Raw genomic sequence first — 17,893 nt, forward strand, 5'->3', positions numbered from 1 at the left:
TGCCTCCGTCTGTGAGCCTGAATCGGTGCGGGCTCTCAAACCGACCCTCAAACTCTGAAAACACAATTACACGCAAAAGCTGAATGCGTGGATATCATGCAGTCACATGAAACCACTTTAATCCTAGCTGATAAACACACCACCCACCTCTCCTCTTCCTCTTTTTGGAGTTTTTTTCTGTGTGTGTGACCGAGGAGGGAGGCTGCGTTCACGGACGGGAAAAACAGGAATGTTTCTTCCGGTTCCAAAGACTGTAAAAACGGAACGGAAGCCGATGTGGTAAGTTTATACATGTCTTTATTTACCCCTTTGCCTTATTTACGTCCGTGCTGTCTTGTAAACCACTTTCATTTGTGTGGCTTCCTTCTTTTATTTCTGCTGCGTGTGTGTTTTACTCGGCACTCATAGGACGCAGCTTTTTTTTAAAATGTGTTCTTAATCGATGCGACGTTATCAAATCGCTGATCAATAGGCTGCTCTATCGCAAAGGTAGCGGATGGACTCACCTGCCATATGTCACCCAACGAACGCAATTGAACCTACGCTCAGTGAAAACGCACTATTTCTTACAGCAAAATCTAACTAAAGACCTTGTTTCGGTATAATTTTTTTTAGCTATTTCTGCGGTTACAACCGAGTTTAAACCTAACATATTCAGTCTAAACAAATAAAATGTGAATTTTTATGAGCTAGCTGTGGTTGTTTTTTTAACGTTAACTAGCTAACTTCAACGGCACTAACGGCTATTAACGTCCGGATTTCTACCGTTAACTTTGAACACAATACAATGATAAATGTAAAGAAACCACAACAACACGGCTAGCGACCAAGGCTAATAATACAAGCTGATTATTTAACAGTATTATCTTTAGCGCTTAAGCGAGAGGCCAGCATCGGATAAACCAACTGCTCATGTGTTTGCTGCTGAAGATTTGCGGGCTAAACTGCTCATTAAAATGTTTTTTTTTTAATGATTTTACTGATCATGATGGATGGTCGTCCTGTTCACTTTGGACCCACCATGTTGAGAGTTAGTTTGCAGCACCACTGGACAGCCAGCACTGCTGCAGCACTATTGCCCTTTAAGTTGGATATAAAAGCCAATGCATGTGACAGCATCAACAACTGGACCTTTATGAAAGTTTGGCCTGGCTGATTGTTATGCTGGGGTGGAGAGCAGAGACAGTGGGATGATTCAGAGCTAAATGTGGCTTTGTGAGTGAGTTTGAAGCTGGTTTTTGCTTCTCATATTAATAAAATCAAAAGCAGGGTGGTTGTTATGTTGCAGTATTGTGGTAATATTGGTTTTTGGCATGGCTGTATTGTCCAAAGACAGGACAATGCAAATTGAAGTCCCACTCAAGGATCAATAATGTCATTTTACCACCCAGTTGATATAATTTCATCTAAGTCTGGGCTGTGTCTGCCTCCTGCAGGTGAAATCCCTTTTAAATAGTTTGGTATTTCTGTGGAAGGTGGAAAAAAAGAGTCTGTCAGCATCCGGTAGTGGCTGAGATCAAGTCAAGTCCAACATGTCAGGGATGTGATACAGACACATGAGCTGCCTTCACTGCTACAGCAGGATGGTGGGAAATCCACTGTCCAAGTGTTCCTCAGGGTGACGTCACTGGCATGAAAACTTCTCATCCCCTGTGGATTCAGAAAGGGGATCAAGACATCTTCTTTTGCTCTATTTTTCAGGAGAACTGACAAACCTCACAGCCGCAACCAAAACGGACTTGGTTTGTGGTTGGTGTTATAGTTTGCCACCGAGTGGCGGGGGGTTGGTTGGGGAGCTCAGGCACAGGAAGCTGGTTCGGTTTTAAAGCCTCGTATTGCTCCTTGTCTTAATGGCCTTAATCATATGTGGAGATCCTCATTGTCCTGGCCAGATCTGAATGTGGTTTCAGGGGTTATTCCACCTTGTCAAGATGAAAACGTGAATGAAGAGCACTTCCATTTAAAGATGCGACCTCGGCTGTTTTATCACACGTGAACAAGACATTTCATTCTCATTTGTTTAGTTCTGATGTGTGAGCGAGGGCGACAGGAACACAGGTTTAAAATGTCCTTGGCGTGATGAAAGTTTATTTTAGCACAAGCTGTAGCGTCCTAATTTCAGTTGACTGTGACAATACAAATAATCTGTTACTATGTTATGTTATTATTAAGAAAGAGGCAGGCAATATAAGATTTTTGTCTTCTTCCTGCTCCTTTTTCAATCATTTAATGTGTATAAGTAATTTCGGTCACACTATATTATTTGTTTTGTAAAATTGGCTTCGGGAAGTACACACTGAAATGAGTGAAATAAACTATTAAAAAAAACTAAACTAAAAAATGAGATTTTGAAATCTGAACGACAGGAACAGGATGGAGAGGGAGGCCAGGAGAGTCTTTTCCTTTTGGAAGCTTATTTCTAGATTTTATGGCGATAGAATATCAAAAGAGAAATAAGAAATTGGTTGAATGCTGCTCAGCGTGTACTATGCCTGGTTTCTTGTGTTTCCAGCCACTTTTTCAGCAAACCAGTTGTCATTTACTGGTTCAGTTCTATTCAAAATTTGACTTGAATTATCATTTTGAGCAGGCACGTCGCACAAAAAGAAAGTGTGAGATTTTAAATTGTAGAACTTGGCCCCTACGGCTTCCCAATGTGATTATTAAGCACTGAGATTCTTAAGAGAGATTTCCAGGCCTTTATCACACCCTGCACCCCAGCACCCTCCAATCACCTTAGGGGCTTGCCCAGAAATTGCCACACTAATCTGTTTGGTCCAATCTGGCATATGGTGGCCGGCACTGGTCAACTGCACCAGTTCAGTGTTTTCAATGGAGAGAAATACCGCTGCACTGAGCGAGCAGAAGGGGGGGGGTGTCATTTACATTGTGATTGGCCCTTTGTGGATTAGAAACGTATGGCCGGTGATCAACTCCAGGTCTTAAAAGGTCCCCCTTGCTTTGCATAATGGAGGTTGGCCCTAATAAGTAACACTGCTTGTTATGAAAGCAGGTTTACAGTAAGGTGGGGGGTGGCGTTGAAGAAGCAGCAGATCTTGACCTGGTGAGATGTCAATTTGATATTAAAATTGTGATTTCATAGGATTTTAGTCTTTAGTCTATCTCGATACAGCTTGATTATTGTGTCTTTTCAGGCTTAAAAGCTGCTAAAGTTACTAGTCTGTTAAAGTTGGAAATAAATAAATGGTTATCACCTGGCATGAATAGTGCTTGAAAACATTTTATATTTTCACTACTAATTGTTTTAGACTGCTTTGACTCTGTCAGCATATAAAGATGCCAGAAATTGCAACTGTTACTCCAAGAAAAATTTCGTTGTCGTGAAGGAAAAGCGTCTGTAACAGCTGACACGTTACCACAGAGAAAGCTGGTCTGAACTATGAAGCGCTGCAATAAAATCAATGAATTCATTCAAAGAGATTGCACCCATAGAAATGAAATGCAGCGCTGAAACGGAAGGTCAGCAGGAAATTCATTGAAAACAATTTTGTTGATTTATCATCGTACATCATTTATCAAGAAAAAACACCCAACGCTCGCCGGCTCCAGCTTCTCCGATAGTCTTGAATAGTTTTTTGACGATTGGTCAGATAGAACGAGGAATGTGAAGTGATTACCTCAAATGTTTGACTTTTTAAAGTTAAATTAACAGATCATTTGCAAAGAATAATTGAAAGATAAACCAATAATGGAAATACTTTTTAGCTGTGGCCCTCATTTGATTCCAATTTGTTTTTCTAGCCAATGAGAAACTCCCATCATATCAGAAGATTATTTTTAATGAAAGCTCATTATCAGCCTAATATGTGTTGCTACTCAGCTATAATATACTTGTGTCTACTATCTGTCATGTAGTTCTGATGTTCCAGGATTGTATTTGCTGCATCTTCCTCCTCCTCTTGTAAACATACTCTTCTATAATCAATGATTTGCTGTAATTTGTATCAAAACCCACTCAGGTTCATCCCATCGAGATCCACAATTCTGTTTGTTGGTTATATAATGTTAATAATCTGTTTTCATATGTACATATCAGGATGCATGGCAGGCCGAGTTGTCATTCAAACATTTACAACCCACACAGCTTCCTGTCAGATGCCTGATCTCGGCCTGAGGGTGTTTGGAAGCACTAAGTGTTGTATGCAAAAACATATGCTCAGTTTGCCTCCCAGCATCACGGCTGAGTGACCGGCAGCCGCTGGCAGTTGGTTACTAAACTGGTTAGTGGTTGTGAATTAATGACAGACAAACATGCAGGCGAGACAAACAGGTACAACGCCTGTTTGTTTTCTTATTATCAAACTATAATCCTTTACAGGGTTATAAAGCCTGCTTTTTATGTTGTCACTGCCTTCAAATCACCCTTCAGGGCTTAAGGGCGTGGGCTTTGGCTTAAGGCCTGTGTTGTGTCATTTGAATATTTCAGTAATATCCCACCTGTAAATATCAGCACGAATTGTATCTCAAAGAGTGTGAGTGCTGTCTGCACACCACAAGTTTTCCTGTCATTAAAGAAGGTGGAAGCAGCGTAGCTTGGCTCACTTTCAGCTGTTCGTGTGCCAAAAGCTACATTTCTGAAGGGCCTGTGCGGCACGTGGGGCTTTAACTCTGTTATCCTGCCAAAAAATGCAGGAAAAAAAAACTCACGTTACTTCACTGCCTGGGCCGGAGCCATGGGGGAATCCCAGCAGGGCTGACGGTGACGCAGGCAGAGAGCAGGCTAAGGAACGGTCTGAGCTTTTGGGATACCCTACAGTTACTGAACCAAGCTGCTGGGACAGTTGTAGGCTTTGTGTATTCAGTCAGCAGCGACACTTGGTTGAGTGTCAGCATGATCTATCCTGGTACTTGTCTGCCTGGATACCAGCACACAGCTGCAACATGCTGACATGTCCATCAAACCTGAAGCATTTGTATTTTATATTCACGTCTGCCAGTGCTGGCAGCCAGCCCAAGCAATCAAATGCTAATCTAATCAGATTCATGCCAAAATATAGCAGATTTTTATTAGGCAGAGTGCAGGCAAATGAGACTGTGGTCCACATTTAGCACAGAAGTGACAATTTTTGTTCTGGATGGCTCTGTGTACAATGCACAGAGCTCTTTATCTAAGATTTCCACTTGTCCATAGCCTCTGTACAGACAAAAGACTTGATTGTTAAAGATCACAATGCCATGACGTGACTGCACAGTCACCATATAAACCAACACGTTAATCCAGTTTGGGACGTTCACGCCATTCAATGCAAACCCCCCACCCCACCTAGAGGAACTATCATCATACCGTCAGTCTAGAGTTACAATAGCAGTGCGCTGAGCTCTGCGAGCAGCAACATGCAGCCTGTCTCCTGAATCTCAGTTTTTATGGCAAAGTCGGGCAACTCTGCACAAAGTTACACAGGAATTTGACTCTGTGGGTTTCATCTGCAGCTCACAGTAAGGAAGAAAACTGCTCAGATTTTACATTTATTTTAAAGTTAATAATTTAGGTAAATTGTAGAGCTACCACAGCTGCAGTAAATCTATGTTTAATGTAACCTTTACAAAACATACTTTACAAAACTACTTTGTTTCCCTCACACAATCACATGGTTTTCGGGTAAAATTGATGGATTGCACTTATAAGAAGATGAGGAATTGATTAATAAAGGAATGAATTGAGTTGTGCAGCAACATGACACAATAACAGCCGTGCCAAACTAATGCAATTCAGGACAACGGCCCTGCACACAAATCTATTGTTTACAAGCTTTGGATGTTCAAGCTCTGTCAGGATTATGTTAGAAAAGTGCTGATTGAACTTGCCGTTGAAGTGCAAGAAGCAAAAGGGAAAAGGGCATGAGGAGGGGCTGGAATAACATTTCAAACAGAGAGCTAGAATAACATTTCAAACAGACCAATTAGAGTTAGAAGACAAACTAACAAAGAGCGTTGGTGTTTTACTTTAGTAGTGACTGTGTTTGCCACCTTACCAATGGCCTGTGTTTCTCTCCACTAGAGCTGTCATCACATGAGATTTATGTTTGCTCCCATAATACTACTGTCTCCACGTGAAGCCATAGGTAAGGTTGTAACATGGCGAGGTCAATATCCACCTGTGAGGCGGCCGACATAAGCGCCAGCAAACAATTTCAGCTGAATCAGCAGACATGGGTTTTTTTTCTCATTTTAACTATTCATCTGATGACTTTTCCTGTGGTTAGAGGAAGTCTTTCTATACAGCAGACTTGAGGTGGTTTCTGTGCTTTTTTCCTGTGGGCTGCTCTGTCTTTAAGTAGCACTTGTCTATATGAATATATATTCAGCCCCCATAGGAATATTTTGCTCTACTTGTGGTAACTGATATTGCTGATATTACATCTTTGCTTTTAATACCACCAAGTGTTTCTTCAGTATGGAAAAGCCCCTAAGACATCCATCTAGAAGTAGAAGTTGAGATTTTTTTTTTAAATATTGCACTCTGTAAAGCAGTCTAAAGAAGAGCATCAGTCAGGATAAATACATGACATGTGAATTTCCCTGCAAGCTATGTACCGCACATACCAGCACAGAGACCAGCCTTTTCCGCCCTTTCATTTCCAAGTGAAAAACATTGCACAATCGCTCAAATCCAGATGTTTTTACATTTATTAGCGCAAACTTGCATGCAGCAACAGCAGTGACTGCAAATCACTTTGAGCCTCGCTAGCTTGCACAGCTGACTCCTGTCACTTGATAGATAGCCACAGATTTCACTGCTGAGAAGTGGATCACTGGATTATTTTTTGCTCTATGTCCACTTAATTTATGGCATAGTTGGGGCTAATCAGATTTGGCTCGCTCTGTCGCTTCAGCCCGCTGGAAGAGGTCAGTGGAAAGTGCGTGACGAGCCTGTGCGACACTTCCTCAATGATCTTGTTGTTGGTGCAATGGGGCTCAATGGAGCCTGTGTTATTGCCTTGCGAGGTAATACTGCAAGGAATGTGAGAGAGGGACGCATAATCAAGACCAGCACCACTGACCGACTTTTTTTTTTTCTTTTTTTATGTAGAAAGGATCATGAATGGCTACTGTTTGGCAACTCCCTACAGTTACTCTTTAACCTCTGTAATATTAAATGCAAAGCAGAGTTAAAGCTACAACCAGAATGTAAAAATGAATACTAATGTAACTCTTTTATATATAAACATAATCAACATAAAATAATTAGCCAAATACAATAGAGTTTAATGTAAAATATTGTTGGATGGAAATGAAGTAAAGTTTAACTCGAAATAAAATAGAGTACGCGATTTATGAAGTAATCTGGAAGGAAATGCATTGCTGCTAAATTATTATTAGTTTGTTGCAACTAGAAGTCCTTTCTGTTATATTGTCTATTTGTTTTTCCAGGATGTGAAGGGTTTTTATTCCATTTCCTGCTTGATTTAGCCGTGGGGCAGAGCTCAAAGCTGTTAATTGATGCAACTTAATTCTTTGTGTGAAGCAAACAACCTTTCAGTAAGTTGCTGCCCGGCTGTTTTTCTGTTAGATATTACAATATTGGAGCTGAGCAGTTTGCATTTTAAAGTACTGTTATTTCCCCCTTTTGTGTAAACACGTGTAAACAGAAAAATGATTATACACATGAAGAGTTTGAAGAAGGAAGGGTGTGGTTGTGTCATTTACCCCAAGGCCTTTGGTGGCTTTTATTCTAATATCACTAAACATTTCGTGAGTAAACTACAGAACAGAGAAAAAAAAAACATCTTTGTGTACACTGTGGCTCACAGTATTTGCAAAGTTTCAGAGAAAGATTCAGGGAAAGTTCAGCTAAATTAGAAGGTGTGTGTTTAGTATTGTGCTGTGGTGTGAACAACAATTTGATTAATTAAACTGATATATTCAAAAGTAAACATCAGTATAAAGGTGTTTAGCTTTGTAGTCATATTCTCCATTGGGACAATAAAATATCTATCTATCTTTAAAAAATAGGCTGAAAAAAGCTTTCTGGAGCGGTTGCAGTCAGAAAACAACAGAAGTTTGACAGTTGTCTAGGAATATCTATATGATAACATCAATACAAAGCCTGTTTCACTACTAACGTAGCAGAGTAGTTCAGTGGCAAACGGTGCATGACAAGTGCCGAGAGATGATACGATAAAACCTGCAAACGGACTTCAATCCACGCATGTGCTGGTTGTGATAGGAGGCATCTGTGGACTGCAAGTCAGGTTGGAGTCTGTCATTTAAAGCAGGTGTAGCATGAATATGATAAGTAATTTGATAAAGAAGGTACAGTACAACAGGTACCACCCACAGAAACTCAAACAGCAACGTCAGAAAATCCTTGGAAGACGTTATAGTACCTCCCACAGTGATTTACATGTGATCTTTAGGAAGAGAAGAGCAGAAACACCAGCGAGAGAGCATTTAGCACCAGAGATGCAGATGGAGATCATAAATCTTGCGGGTTGCCACTTGAATTTTCTTCTCTCTGATTTTCCAGTCAAGCAGAACAGACAGAAGTTCATTTTAATACCCAGTTTTAGTCTCACAGAGACCAAATCTTAAACTGCACTGTTGTATCAAAAAAAAGCAGAAAAGGATGTTTTTTTTTCCTCTGTGGTGAACATATAATCTGCACCGGTGTTTGCACTTGAAAACAAAACTGCCTACTGAGTGGAAACCCCGCTGTTAATGTCTTTGTTTCTCAAAACTTGGCTTTTATCAATGTGTTAAAGCCACAAAGATGAATCCTCTTCAGTGTAGAGTACTTTTAACAGGCTTTGTGTCCATGCAAGCAGTCGGTCTGCAGTCAGTCTGTGCATACATATGTGCATAGTTACATATGTGTGTGGGTGGTGTGGGTCTCTTTATCTCATTGGAATTAGACCCTTAGCTCGGGTTCTTATCATTCTGTCCTGTTTGCTCAGACCTCGCAATCTTCCACCTCTAAAGTGTGGGTTTAAAAAAAAAAAAAAAAGAGGATTAACCCATTAGCTCTCATTGTCTTTATTATTATTCAGCCAACTCTCAAAATTTCTCCCCCCACACATGGGTCCCCAGCACAGGCCTCCCTTTAGCCAATTAAGGTGTTAAATGAGCCCTTTGGGTCTTACAGTCAGCTGTAGGATCCTCTGTTACGATGTATAACGCTTTTTTATTTTGCAATATGTGATATGTCTAAATCTGAGGGCCCTCTCTATGAGGTCAGAGGTCACTGTACAAAGCAGAAGTCCTGAGCGTGTTGCTCAAAGGCAGGGGGTGTGGGTAGGGTTAATGCTTGAAACTGATTCTACCCTGTTGCTCCAACATCTGCCATGAAATGCAAATTTTGAGCCTTCAAATGTTTTTCGGAGGGAAAATATGGCAGCAGTCAAATGAGGAGACACAATTAATCAAACATGGCTCTTTGCTATGATTTTGTTTTGCGTGATGAGTGGTCTTCACACTCAGTAAAACAGCCTTTTGCCCTTTTAAAAAAACCTCCATATGTCAGCAACAACATTTACTTTTGTCCTTTGGTCTTTGGTAAACACAAGATGCCAACTAGTCATATTGATACACAGACAGACTATTGCATTCAGAAAGCTCTTATAAAGGTCCGGCAATGAAACTGTGGAGGAAATCCTCCATTAGTCTGCTGAGTATTTCCTTCGCTGGCAAGTGGTCTTTACCCTAGATACACAGATGTGGTAAATGTTACCAAATGATAGAACAAACCCATGAGGCAAGTAGGTAGCTGGTAGTTTCCTAAGCATTTTGACTGTTAGACAACACTGGTTATAGTAGCTACTTACTTTCTCTTTTTTTAACATTTCCAAATAAAAGCTGGAGCTGTCCCAAGGGGTTGATAATGTAAAGAAATGACTTAATATGTTCGTGGTGATTTCCCACCCTGGTTACAGTATAAAAGACAACCAGCAGGGAGTTTTAAGGACGTTCGTCCCTGGACCACTGAAACGTCTTTTTCTGTTTTTTTGAGCTATGGTTTAGATATTAAATGCCTTATCACTCTAGCCAAGGTCTGGTTACACATAACGTGTTAGAATGAGATACCGTAGGCAGCCTCCGGCCTTTTTTCATCGTTTGCACGCTAAATGTGTGTAAATCAGTATCTGGCTGGTTTGGCTGCGACATAAAGCAGTAGGACTCTGCTCCCTAAAGTGATTGAAAACTGATGTTCTAAGGATATTTAGATGAAAATATCCAGAAACTGGTGACAACGCTCGGGATTTATTTGCAGCCACACAACAGAGTGTGTTTGTACCATGAGATTGAATATTTCCAAAGAGTGAAGAGTGAAAAGCACAGATGTACAACGTCAGCGTTCACCTGTTGGTCACGTTTATTGAGCAGAAGCACAAAGGGGTCAGTTGGAGGTGTGTTGAGGGGTGAGATCAGCTGCTGCAGACTCGTGGCTTACATGACTGGAAACAGCTGGACTAATGGATCAATACCCAAGCTATTGATACCGATCAGACACCAACAGTTGATTATCCTTCCCTGCGGGCAGATACATGCGAACATGTAGAAAACGCGACTCTTCTTCTCTGCCTTTGGCTCATAATCTTCTTTACAGAGACACAGTGCATCCAGTGCTATGTTCTCACTCTCATTCTCGTGTATTCTCGTCGTTACACCATCATTGTTGCTGTCATATATAAAAGGCTTTGCAAGCACCAAACCTGCGTCCTCCTTTGGGGAAGCAAGGAAAGCGCGTGCAATGGCGCAATGTAATTTGCACCACATAGCCTATAGGAAATCATGATGTTTATGATGAACACTGGCATGAAACAAAGCGACCACTTCTGCTTCCCTCTCAGCAGAACAGGTTTGTTGTAATCACTTCTGTCTTTGAAATTACATATATGACACACACTTACAGAGACGCCCTCAGAGGAAGTGCTCTCGGCTCAAACATGGAGTGAACAGTGGATATTGTGCTTATTTGCGTGTGGCTACTTGATTAGCCAAAAATACAGGGGCAGTGCACACAGGGGCTGCTCTGAAGTGAATTTGCCCGTCACTTAGAGCAAAATAAATGGATTCTCCAGAGTAACCAGTAATTATTTGGTGTCTTTTCACTTTGAGCCCGCTGTCATGTTTTCTTCTGTAGTCAAGTAGAGCAGAGAGAAGTTGTGTCAAGTCACACCCAATCCAGTTAGGTAAGATGTTTTAATCCTGCTTATACTGGTGCTATTCTCTATCTGACAACTGCAGGCGTTCAGTTGTGCCTCTTTCGCCCTTAAAGAATGTAATGAATCAATATTGAATATCTGTCGGCTGCCTCACTGCATCTGCTCCGTCAGTTGTCACTTCCTTCACCCTCTGAAGAAACACAAGTTTCACAGCTCTTATTTCCTTGCGCAACATTTCTCTAACATACAGCCATAGCATAGGGTGGCTGAAATATGTGTTCCTGTGCATGCTGTTGTTAGTTATTGACTGTTTCTTGACAGGCTTTGGTTGATGCAACATTTTCCCAGTGTGTTGCGTGCTATTAAACACCCTGAGGATTCTGTAGCAGCAGAACTTTGCGCTTTTGAAGTCCTTTTTTGTGGCTGGGACATCTGACCAGTTGAGCTATAGTGAGGAGCTGCAGGGTGTCAACTTTATGCTGACTGCTGCAGGGTGGGTGTTCAGCTGGGACTGAGGGCATTTGTCCTCTTGTTTTTCTTCAAACTGGCTTTTGTGGCTCAGCCAGTGGTAATGTGGTAGTTGTTATACATTTTCAAAAGTTACTCAGCTCTTTAATAATGTTTCATGTTTTGTAAGGCGCGTAGACAACAGCTGATCAAAATGTATCAAGGAAATATAGCCACCCTGGAAACATGTGCTGTGGAACCAATTCAAAGGTGCATTAACACATCGGACGTGCCACTTGTGACACTCACAATTCTTCATGCATTTGGAGATTACTTATATTGTGTGAAGATTAACTGATCTGCCAGATGAGTCAGGGCTGTGTACACTAGATTGTTAGTTTCGACTTGGATGTCAGTGGCTGATTGAGACACACATGTCTGATTACAGAGTAGAAGTGATAACCAGGATGTTTGTGGCTGTTGTCTCTGTCTCATTATGTAGCCACGACTGTTTAACCATAAGATATGGAAAACTGTCATTTTTCCTGCAAATTGAAGCAGAATTTAATTTCCCTCACCAGCCTTTGGAGAGCCCTTGGACCTTACATACGTATGTACTGTTATATTCCGTTTCTTCTGTGTTCAGAACCTGCCTGCACTAATAATTTCACTACCACACCCATGAAATCCTAGTATGATTGTCTGTGTAATTCTAGTTAAATCAACCATGTTTTCCTTGCCCCCTAAGAAATACGGATCCGTTCTGCTTATACCTGCAGTGTAGTCTGATGATGAGGTATATTATGGGAAAAGATTGCTGCAGTATCCACATTTGAGACAGGTTAGTATGGCTGAATGTATGCAGTATCAACTGGTGTCCCAGAGGTTCCCCATGTGGTCTTCATCTTGCCTTCAGGAGCTGCTGACTCAAAAACAATTTGTGAAACTTTGATCCTTCGGAGGAAAATTTTAGGGTTTCCCGACTCTGATACGCAAAACCTGGAGGTACTCTGACAGTAATACAGATGTGGGTGAAACGCCAAATACCTTTTTTAGTTTTTGTTGGGGTTTTTGGTATAGATGTGACCAGTTGTAATATCAAAGACAAAACAGTCAGATGATAGAAGAGACAAAACATTATGGGGGAAAATGCTAGAAATTATTTATTGTGGAGGTTATAATGTGCAATATATCTCTGTGTAGCTGTTACTGAGTATTGGTGCAAAGTCTTTCAGCAAACCAAAAGCAAAACATCAGTACAGGGTGGTTGAGTTACTTGTAATTGTGAAACAAATTAAACTCTAACTCACAAACCTCATTCATGCTTTCATCCGGCACACACTCAATGGTAGAGCTCAAGGCTTAAAGATCTCAGTCACCATGCAGTTTTAAATTCATATTATAACTTTATTTAATACATTGTACATATTTCCTCCTGGGAAACTTTTCAGGCTCACAAATATTTCTTACTTGAATCCCTGAGAGGTGCAATGCAAAACCTGAAGCTTCTGAAAGTAGGAGATCAGGGCAGGTGGTGGTTACAGTGGTCTGGGTGTTCATGTATTAGTCAGTGGAGCTGAATGAGTCGTGGCTTACAGTCAACGCTGCCTCCTGTCATGACTATCACTTCAGCATGTCCAGCACCTGCACTCAGAATTAATTTCCCCATACGCTTTTGACTTGGTGTGCAGCTCTTATCTCTGCCTGACTGAACTGAACCACGGCCTCCACAAACCCGGACTTCTGAACATTTTGAACACGCTCTGAGTAAACGCAGAGTGGGCGGGACAGACCGTTGCTCCCCCTCTAGTGTAACTGTGCATCCCTGTTGTGTTGTAAGACTTGGCAATAAGGTTGAAGCATATTGGTACCAGAATGTGAAGCTCATTGCATAGAACAGAGACTGCTTTGCATACCTGAGTACGAATGTATGAGAAGTGTTGCCGCCCACAGAAGTTACAGAAAAACTCCCCACTGTGCCTCTTACTTGAAATACGGGGAAAAACGCACCAGTCATACCTGAGCAAAGTCACACCTCTGAATATTAATTGTGTTTTAACAAACTCAACATAGAGTTGATTGGTATTGCTCATTTTTGCTGGTGGACTGAATTGATTTAGGTTTTGAATCAACCAGGTGGAGAAAGTGACGGTCCTTCCTGTGATTTCACTTCCTCTTGTTGCTGAGGCTAAAACGTTTTGTCCTGTGTGGGCAGCTCGTCTGGTCTGTTTGTGTGAGTAATCCTGCACATGTTGCACAGCAGACATGAGCGACGGCGTATGTAGGCTTCACGTGGATTTCAGACTGAAATTGACATTTCTTGTGTGTGAAATAGGGCATTTTCTTCTCTTTCACATCTTCTTAACTTATGATTTCAGTTGACAGGGTGCTCTGCAGTCATTCCTGTAGTTTTCTGCTCTTCTGCAGCTCACAGAAGTTTTGCCGAACGTTATTGAGGCGTCATGGACTTCTTTTTACTGTATTATCCGTTAACATTGTTAATAGCAACAACAAAATTGAAGTATACACAAAATGATTATATAATGATAATTTGATTTATCAGAACATCAAATCAGAGGAGAAAGTGTGAAAGATGTCCACTTTAGTAAACGGCCAATTAATGGAAAGTTTAGTTTTTAAAAGCAGAAGTGTATTTTGCTGATCTGATGCTTTAGAGAAATGTGATAAACTGTTTTGGCATTGAAACAAAAAGCTTTTGCTTGAAGTTACTGATGTTAACAGATAGTGGGGAAGTAGCAGTCTGACACATTGACATTTTTTTCTCTCCCTCAGGTCTTTGTAGTCTGCCAACACACGATTGAACTCCTACCCTTACATCCGCTCCTTGTGCCTCACTGAACACTGTGCGACTCAGCTCTACTGCTGGCTTTGGTTTCCCCCCAACTGCAGGAAAAACCATTGAGACAAGAGAGAGGCCTCTGTCTCCAGAACTGCAGCTGACCACTGACTGCATGTCTCAGAGCTCTGACCAACCCCCCTCCTCTTCCTCCTCCTCCTCCTCCTCCTCCTCCTTCCACTTCTCCTCAAGGACCCGCATTTCCACATAACCATAACCTCCAAAACTCTATCTCACCTGCTAGCTGCTTCACCACAGGCACGTTTGGCAGTTGCCGTCCCTGGGCAGAAGGACTGACCATCGGCCCCCGACCGGCGTAGGGGAGAGAGGGGAAGGAAGGCAGCTTAACGCCGTGCCGCTTTCCCCGGAGATGAAGCTGCAGGCTGTCATGGAGAACCTGCACAGGCAGCAGAGGGCCAAGCTGCTGATGGAGCAGCAGCTCCAGCAGCAAGCCGCCGCACAACACCTTCAGATCCGCTCAGGTGGAGGAGGAGGAGCAGATGAGCCTATGGGGAGCCCGGCCCCTGAGGCGGAGCAGGCCCAGATGGCAGCACTGGCGGCCATGCGTGCGGCAGCGGCCGGGCTGCAGAGGGTGTCGGAAAGCCCTATGTCAGAGCGCAGCAGTGGCGGTGAGGACGAAGGCGAAGATGACGACAATGAAGGGGAGGAGCATTACAAGGACATGATGGGGTCAGATGAGGAAGAGCAGATGTAAGTACTTAATTTCTTTGGTCAAGTCGACCTAAAACATCAAACATGTGCCAGTGGTGGTCTTTGGGCACGTCTTTTAAACGCTCCTCTGTTCCTAATACACACAGCAAACAGAAATGGGACGAGGAAGACTTTGAAGGTGAGATGGAAGAAGACTTTGACGACGACCTGACAGAGGAGGGTCTACCCACAGGCCATGAAGCAGTGGCTCCTGGGAAGGGAATCCTCCTGCTGCCCCACCGTCAACTCCACCCCCACTCCCAGCTGCTGAAGGCCCGTCCCAGTGTCGATCAGGAGCCCCGCGTAGCCATCATGCCCCCCCACGCCACACACAGCCATCTGGGTGGGCAGGACCATGGAGAATGGACCTACGAAGAACAGTTCAGACAGGTAGGATGTCTTTGTATTTTTTCATATACCTCCCCCTTCTCCTCTGCTGTGTGTCTCCTCGGAAGTGAGATCCTCTGTTGCGCTCATTTTAATGTCATCCAACTAAACAGGCAGTTATATGTAAATAATGTTGCTACTGGAGAGTCCGCAGCTTTGACTCTTTGACTGTTGAATATATTCAGAGCTGGAGGTCATTGCCTTCATGCTGTCACAGTGGAGAACCACATCAGCCAAGTCCCTAAATCCCTAAATCCTAAAGTCAGCTGCAGTAGCACACTGAGGATGTACATAAATCTAAAATGTTGGTTGTTGCCCACTGAGCCACATCTGGCCTTCGCACCCCTTGCATCATGTCACTTTCTCAGCTGCACATGAAGTAATCCGACCAGGGTGGGAAATTAACACCAGCCACCAGCCAAATGTTGATTAACCCTTCGCTAAGGCTTTTAAGTTTGTCTTTGCCACCTGACATTCTGGCAGGATACATCTGTTAGAGGCTCTGATCTAAACAATCTGGTTTTTCTGGTGACGCTCTTTGACATTTGGTAACTAATGTGGCCTGAGAGTAAAAAAAAAAAAAAGGTCAGGCTGAGGCGGATAAGCTGAGGGCAGTGGGAGGGGAGGGGGGCGGCATTTTAACAGCTTTACCATGCCTTGCGTTTACTGTAAACATGCTAGTGGGCTGGATATTATGAGGGTGGCCCCTGTGGAATAAGACGGACTGTTTACGTGAAGAGATTTCAGTCTGTCAACAGTTAAGTTTAGATGGAGTGCTGCTGCTGCCGAGAGCACGAGGAATGATGTCCACTCGCTGTTTACTATTGCTACAAAAAAACTGAATTACTTGCTGTTTAATACAAGATTTAATACAAGATCCAAGTCTGTAAGAGGAAGAGGGCCGTTTTCTGACAGTTATCTAAAATAATTGATTATTAGTTAAATTGATTGCGTCCTCATGGTCTTTACTTAGTCAAACGTAAAGCAGGAAAATTGAGCAGCATTTGGGATATCCTTAATTGAATCTTTACATCATTAAAACCCTTTAAACTTGCCACTGCTTTTGTTTAAAAACTGAAAAACTAAGGCTGGTTCACAGGGGTTTAAGCATGGCATTGAACCAGCCACCATTTTACACAAAGGAAGCTTATACGACCCAATGAAAGCCATTAAGAGGTGCAAACACACTCATGACCTGTAGCAGTGTGTCAAAAACAGAAAACATGTTTGAAAGTATGAGCAGAGGTTACTTTACTTTTGTAGAAGAGAAAACTGCTTCAGGGATTGTTTGTCAGAAATTTACAATAATGCCTTCAGGACGCTGGAGGTAAATTAACCTCAACAGATGTCACCCAGCCTACTTGTGCTTCAATTTTAAACCTAACCACAGATTCTGTAATTTAAGGCCTATTTCTTGTAATTACAGAGCGTATTGAATATAACTCCCCTAAAACCTATACTCTGCTTCTCTAAATAGGCCACCCCTCCCTCTGGTGAGCTTTGTGTGAGTGACTTGAATTGATACTTTCAGCAGTTTGTGGTTTTCATGTGTCAGGTAGGACATATATTGCATTTTTATCATGACATGTCAGTCAGTCTCAGACGGTTATATAATCAAGACAGCCAGTATCTTGGCTGCTAAGATAACGTTGGCCAATCCGCTGTTGATTAAAAGGAATGTCACGCCTATAAAACGTCAAACTCCTCCTACTATGGAGACGGAGCAGAGGGGAAGACCAAACTGTCGACTGTCATTTAAGACCTTCTGCATTTTAACATGATACAGTAAATGGAGCAACAGCAGTCACGTTTGTGTGTAGGGAGTCGCGGCTCTCTCACTGCTGAGACTTTATAAGATTGTGAATCCAGGATGTTGGTCTCGCACATTATTCAGACAGGACTGATTGTGACCTTGGATAATTACTGTGATTAGTATAATTGCAACTTTGGCCTGTGATTACAATCCTGTGTGAATGTGCTGCGTCTGCAGGGTGTAAAGCAAAAATGACAGACGCTCTGTCCCCTTATAATTCTAACCTTATGCAAATCAAACTTAGTGATTTCAGCCTTAATTCATATTTGCTGGGTGCCATTTTTCTTCTGCTTCTTCTTTTTTGTCTGAAACTGCCTCTTGTGGTTTCTGCTCGTCGTGTGAAAAGGAAGCAGTAGTCAAATCTACATACCACCGTTTTTAATGCATTTTAAGTTAGAACTTCCACATTCTCTGAGGTTGAGGTCATTTTGGGAGCATCCCGAGGGTCAAAGAGCAGAAGCACAAATTGGTTGACTTTCAATATGAAGTCTTTATTTTACATAGCATTGTGACACCAGAACACCCCTCTCTTCTCCATACCAACTGACCAGCTGA

General features: G+C 42.2%; 1 protein-coding gene across 1 annotated transcript in view; it reads left to right on the forward strand.

Moving 5' to 3' along the window:
• The first annotated feature begins 211 nt into the window (after positions 1-211).
• arid3a (AT-rich interactive domain 3A) overlaps positions 212-17,893 on the forward strand; it is a 40,855-nt gene continuing 23,173 nt past the window's right edge. The window contains exons 1-3 of the mRNA XM_070832391.1: positions 212-279; positions 14,364-15,138; positions 15,246-15,528. Coding sequence (XP_070688492.1) covers positions 14,798-15,138; positions 15,246-15,528 — 624 coding nt within the window. The 5' untranslated portion in view covers positions 212-279; positions 14,364-14,797. The remainder of the gene's footprint in view (positions 280-14,363; positions 15,139-15,245; positions 15,529-17,893) is intronic.

The sequence above is a fragment of the Pempheris klunzingeri genome, chromosome 6 (assembly GCF_042242105.1).
Source record: "Pempheris klunzingeri isolate RE-2024b chromosome 6, fPemKlu1.hap1, whole genome shotgun sequence".
In the NCBI taxonomy this organism is placed as follows: domain Eukaryota; kingdom Metazoa; phylum Chordata; class Actinopteri; order Acropomatiformes; family Pempheridae; genus Pempheris; species Pempheris klunzingeri.